The sequence below is a fragment of the Parasteatoda tepidariorum genome, unplaced genomic scaffold (assembly GCF_043381705.1).
Source record: "Parasteatoda tepidariorum isolate YZ-2023 unplaced genomic scaffold, CAS_Ptep_4.0 HiC_scaffold_3484, whole genome shotgun sequence".
Lineage (NCBI taxonomy): Eukaryota > Metazoa > Arthropoda > Arachnida > Araneae > Theridiidae > Parasteatoda > Parasteatoda tepidariorum.
The window spans coordinates 1-6,069 of record NW_027261685.1 but is presented as its reverse complement, the minus strand read 5'-3'; the positions used below and the strand labels follow the sequence as shown (position 1 = coordinate 6,069).

General features: G+C 27.2%; 1 protein-coding gene across 1 annotated transcript; it reads left to right on the top strand.

The window, feature by feature from the left end:
* The first annotated feature begins 897 nt into the window (after nt 1-897).
* LOC122273295 (RNA polymerase-associated protein LEO1-like) lies at nt 898-5,808 on the top strand. Its single transcript, XM_043057374.2, has 4 exons — nt 898-1,042; nt 1,900-2,009; nt 4,260-4,387; nt 5,658-5,808. The coding sequence occupies exons 1-4, from the start codon at nt 1,009-1,011 to the stop codon at nt 5,806-5,808; spliced, it is 423 nt and encodes a 140-aa protein (XP_042913308.1). The 5' UTR covers nt 898-1,008.
* Nucleotides 5,809-6,069: the final 261 nt, after the last annotated feature.

Here is a 6,069-nt window from a genome sequence, read left to right as displayed (position 1 = left end):
TGCGCGATTAAGAGTCACGTGTCGTAATAGCATCATAGTTAAATAACGGGATCGTCAGAATCATGTGGAAAAGTATAGAAATAACTGGGGGGAAAAATTACTTATATTTATGCTGAACTCAGCATGAATAAAGCGTGTCAAATGCACGATTTAAAATTTGCATGTCATAATAGAATAATTGGAATTTTCTATGATACGTGGAATGCATAGCAATAACTGCCGAAAAAATTGTTAAAAAAGAAAGAATTTTAAAAAAAAAGATAAAAAAAATCACTTATATTTAAGATGAAATCGTCACAAATAAAGTGATTATTTAAATGGGCGAACTGAAACTCGCGTCATAATAAAAATTCGGGATTTTCGAAATCACGTGGAAAAGCGGAAATAACTGTTTTAAAAAAAATCATTTATATTTACGATAAAATCGGGTTAAAGAAAGCGCGTTAAACGTACATTTACTAAAGAATCTGTTAAAATTGATTGTGTCAAAACATGATGACTTAAAAGTGCGACTAAAAATTTCCATTTTTTAACAAATTTTTATTGTGTTTAGAAGCTCTCGCGGGCCGCACTTCAGTAGTCGAAGGGCCGCATTTGGCCCGCGGGCCGCAGGTTGTGCACCCCTAATCTAAATAGTAGTACATAAATCTATAATCATGTAAATTTTAATCAGAAAAAAAACAAAATTTCTGTTTGTATCTATATTTTCTAGTCATGGTTTCTAATTAACGGTGATAAACAATTAACACTATTACTCCAAGAGTGCAAAAGATCAGAATATTCAAATATTTTTCATAAAAATGTTTTTTTTAAATTTTAAACTTTAATTTTTTTTAAATCTTATCCTGCCTTTTTGCTGAGTCTTGGGAAATGTTTTATGGAGCACTAATACTTTTCTTCATGAAGCATTGTTTAAAAATTTCTGTTCTATGCTATCTATTCTTTTTTTTTTATTATTTACACTGCAAATTAATTTCTAAGTGGATGTTATTTTAAATTTCAGAAGGAATGGATGTTGATAATGAAATGGGATCACCAAAAGGTAAGCAATTTTTTATTTACTTTATGTAAAATCAGTTATTTGAATTCTCTTATCAATCATGCATTTTATTTTTTACATTTTACTATGCTTGTAGATCTTGAAATTATTTTCATATAAAGACATATTGTTCATAGTATTGAACGCTTATCTAATTTTCTTATGTAACACTGTAGTTAAAGTTATATGTTTTAAATTTGTAGAAATACAGATGATCTAGTCATAAAGGGGAGAATAATGTATATAGAAACTAAATGCTATATTTTTTTATGTTATAACACATTTTCTACAGTTAGAAAAACTTATATGAAACTAAGTACAGTGAAACCTCTCGGTAAGGGCCTTAAATATGGCACGGGGGACTCATGGGACGAGGGGAAAATGGCCTTTATTGGAGGTAGTCAGGAAAATGTGGCCCTCTAATGGGAGGAAAATTAACATTATGTCTATGGGGAAAATTTTCGTTCCTCAAAATATTGGCCCTTAATAGAGGTGGCCCTTAATAGAGGTGGCCCTTAAGTAGAGGTGGCCTTTAGGAGAAGTTTCACTGTATTNTAATGTTTAATTTGTTGTTACATATGACTTTATTGGAAATATTAATCCATATACAATGTTCAGCTTTAAGTGGACATAAGCAAATAATGTTTAATTTAATTGCTCATTAATTTGTAAAGATTGTAATGTTAGTGTCTTTTCACAAAATTTTGTAAAATTGCTAAATCTAACGTTTGTAGCATACTAAAAGGTATCTTCATGTTCCTTTTTCTGAATAACACATTTGTGTGTGGGTTTTAAAAAATTGTTAAATTTAATATTTCAATCTTTAAAGAAAGGATCTTGAGATACATATTATTTTACAGCAACTGCTGAAGCTCTTTTTGGCGAGGATCTTGATATTAGTTCTGATGAAGAAAACAAAGAAAAAGAAGCTCCCAATGGTGATATTGCTACTACGCTCCATGATATACAAGTGAGTAAAACCTCATTTATCGTTCACAAGAAATTTGCTGAAAATCAGGACGTTAAAAATCTAAAAATTTACACTTTGCTTCATAGAATTATCAGTCTACAAAATAATGGGTGAGTGAAAAGTTTACATGGATGAAATTTTTTTCTCCAATGTATAGTATTAATGAAAGCATATGAATGTACCTATTATAAATCTGAGGTTCGAATTTCGCTTTTTCACCAAAAACAAATTCAAATTAAAAGCGGTATAAAACCCCATTTTAAAGATACACTTAAAAAATAAATATTTTATGTTTTAATTTTTTTTTACTTTTTACTGAAGATTAAAAGTTTTAAAGTTTCTAAGTCTTCATAAATAATAAACTTTTCTGTGGAATGGAATAAAATAATTTTGCAATTTAAACAATGTTTTAAAAATTAAAACATAAAGAATGGGGGAAAGGGGTCACCAGTATTTTTAAAAAAATCAATGCAAATGATCTGTGATATTGAGCAGACAATAATTTCTCTATCTCTCTGTTCATTTAATTAACATGCATATTTATAGGTATTCCATCTATTAATAGACATCTATAAAGAGTTCCATTTGTAGAATCAAGGCTTTTAATTATATAAAACTAATCAAGTACTTACCTCAGGAAAAAGCAGTTGTGTAATATGATAATCACAATTATTTTATCGTTCTGGTGTTAATAAAGAAGTGATTTTTTTTTTCTTTTCAAAGTTTGGGTTAATTTTATAGTCCCAAGCTATTCTGTGTTACTCTTCTCATTTTTTTCCACTATGGAAAATTATGCATCCTAACTTTACTTTTGAGTCTCAGCTACGATTTTTGGCGCATTTCATGTGCTCTGGTGTGTAAGTGAAATTGTTCATCAGAGTAAATGCTGAACATGGTTATTAGCAAAGAAAAAAGAAAATTCCTACCCTGCCTGCTTGCCCTTTGAACCCAATAAATGCCCCCTCTTTGCCTCTCTGTGAAAATAAGCTGCCATCCCTGAAAAACACTTCTTTTTCTATTCATATTCCATTTTGTAAAACATTAATTCACTTTTTTAATAATAATTACACTCTAGTAAAATTATCTGTATTTATAGTTTTAATCCTCTTATTACTATTGCAAATATTTACTTTGTTAGGATCATTCTCAACTGGTTAAATTTTTATGAGTATCTTTCTGGGGGAGGTATTAATAAATTTTATAAGTGATTTTAAATTGTAAAACTATTTTTCAAACGAGTACCTTTTTTTCAAAAAAATGTACCTATAAATACTAATTTTCTCATAATTTTCAGTTTTTATAGAAAAAAAAAGCTTGCAAGTTATTTATCAATTAATCCTTTTTGGTAGTTTTCTTTTTTGAAGTAAAAGAATGTGCACAGAGATTGCCTTTTATTAATTTTATAAACTACAAATTTTCCTTTTATTTTGATTGTAAGAGAGAATTACTTTTTGAAATACACACATAAAATAGCATAAGAGGGTAATTTAAAAATTTTTGAGGATAAAATAAAAATTCAGTTATTACATAGTATTACACATTTTGATAAGTTTTTAGGGTGTAAAGTGAGTGCCCTGCTCTTTTTTATTCCTAGGGAGTACTTTGAAAATCATATATATCTACTCCATACAGTATTTTAACGATTTTTTGTTAAAATTTTGGGGGGAACATAACCAATATTTCGTGTTATCCGATTTAATGTTTACATACCTAACCATAATTGTAAGTGTAAAAAATATATGCCTGATTGAAATTTTCGCTGTAATTTGCCAGCTCTGCTGAAAATGGTTCTTATCATTAATAGTTTTAATTTCTAATCTGACATTAATGTAAATGGAATATGAAAGCAAAGTTTAAATATTTTCAGCACCAGTGTGTATGCATATGCAGCGGTGTATGAAAAAATGTAGAAATCATAACTTAAAGTTTAAAAATCTTAGAAGTTCCAGCAATTAAATTTTAATGAAATGAAATTTGTCTATTTTTTTAATATATGGTTATATTGTCTTATATCTTATGAGCTATAAGATGAGATGGTTAAAATAAACATGTATCTATTTTTTAAAGTATCTTATGTGTTAAATTTATTGCCTAATTTCACCAAAGTTTATATGAAGAAAATAGTGCTAAAATGTTATTTACAAAATTGTAGGAACTATAAATATTTGTGTTATTTTTTAATTTTTTTATGGACTATTATTATGAAATCTATTTTATTCATGAAGTGTTTAATACCTAATCTGGAACTAGGATCAAGAAGAACAAGAGGAACCTGTACCAGAAACAAAAATTGAATTGGAAATTCCCAGAATTGCAACAAATCTAGGCAAAGAGGTTCATTTTGTGAAATTGCCAAATTTTCTTAGTGTCGATACTAGGTAAATAGCTTTGAATAAATTCTTCCTCTGAATTTTTCATTTGGAAAATAATTGATTGTACATGATTTAAGAAATAATTTTTGGGAAAATTGAAGGATAAAATTGAATTTGAATTTTATTTTCAAACTATTAAGTGAAAAAATGTAAGAGTGTCTGAAAATAGAATAAAATTCTATTAAAACTGGATAGGGTACTTAGTTTCTTGTAACATATTATGGAATATTGTTTTTGAATAAATAATAATCCTTTGTAGATGTTAGGTAGATGTTAGGAAGCATTTGAATTTTTCTGTTGCTGTGTCTGAAATTATTTTGAAAAAGTAATTGAAATAAAACATCTAAAAAATTCCTTATTTTTGAGTAAATCTATAGTTCAGTTATACCTTGTAAAGCTTTAAATTTGAAAGCAAAAATTAAAGTTTTAAGTATTCCAAACATCAACAATGCAATAAACACTTTAAAATTCTGCAGACTCAGGCATTTGATCAAAAAAATCATTTGATTGATTTGAACTAAAATGAGTATCAATGTTAGACTTAATTTTAACAAGTAAATCAATCATCAATAACATATTAGTCTAAAGTAGTTAATATTGTCTAAAATATTCTAACAAAAAATTTAATTTTCAATACATATTTTCAATATTTTTCTACACATATAAGACGTTAAATTTCCATAGATATTTCAAACTCGAAAGAAAAATAACTGATTTGATTCATAATAAGGAAAATAATCACATTATTTTTATTTAAAAAAGGAAAAAACTGACTTTTTCTACATTTTGATCATTCAAGCTTGTATATCACTGTAACTGATAAAAATATAGTTAGGATAAAAATTTATATAATTTATATTGGCATTGCTATGTTAGCAATCTGCAAATGATGTGAGTTCTCCTCGCTCGGATTGCATATATCCGTGCAACTGGACACCAGAGTTGTTGTTGGTTCTTCATTCATTAATTTGTTAAACTCTTTCATTATGCTTGATGCTATGTTGATTACAAGCTAGTGGTTATGTTTATTTGGATGATTTTGATTCCTGATAAATAGATTTGTTTTAGTAAGCTCTACCAGAAATTATGTCTTCATTTACAATTTTAATACATTATCATAATTAACCTGTTTGTTACAAAAACATATTTTTCTTACAATAATAGTTACTACTCAATTTTCTTTCTTAAAATTAGAATATGTAATGTGATGTATTTAAAAAAATTTCATAATTTCTGGTTTAAGTAAAAAATATATGTATATTTAATGTTTTTCTAGACCATATGATCCTCAGTGGTATGAAGATGAAGTTGATGAGGATGAGGTATTAGATGAAGAAGGTCGAGCTCGATTAAAACTTAAGGTTTGTATTTCTTTTCTTTCCATGCAAAAAAAAAATAATCTTTTTTTATCTTTGTTGAACTGTTGACAAAGAATGTAAACAAAAATAATTTGTCTTCTTTTGATATTCTTTGTTGTTATTATTATTTTTTTTTAAATTGTTTGTTTTTCAAGTAAAGAAATTGATGAGAAAACAAATCAACAATTTTATGTAACATTGCTTAAAGTCTATTTCTGTGAATAAGAGGTGGATGAGCAAAAGAATTAGGATAAAACAGTGTATGAATCCATGGATTTTTTTTCTTTTTGTTTCATAACACTGTGGAACGAAATTTTTGTAGCATTTATG

Excerpts from the sequence above, each read along its gene's own strand:
- LOC122273295 (XM_043057374.2), top strand. The coding sequence starts at position 1,009 with ATGGATGTTGATAATGAAATGGGATCACCAAAAG. Across the intron at positions 2,010-4,259 it reads CTACGCTCCATGATATACAA|GATCAAGAAGAACAAGAGGA; the intron begins GTGAGTAAAACC and ends ATCTGGAACTAG. Across the intron at positions 4,388-5,657 it reads TTTCTTAGTGTCGATACTAG|ACCATATGATCCTCAGTGGT; the intron begins GTAAATAGCTTT and ends ATGTTTTTCTAG.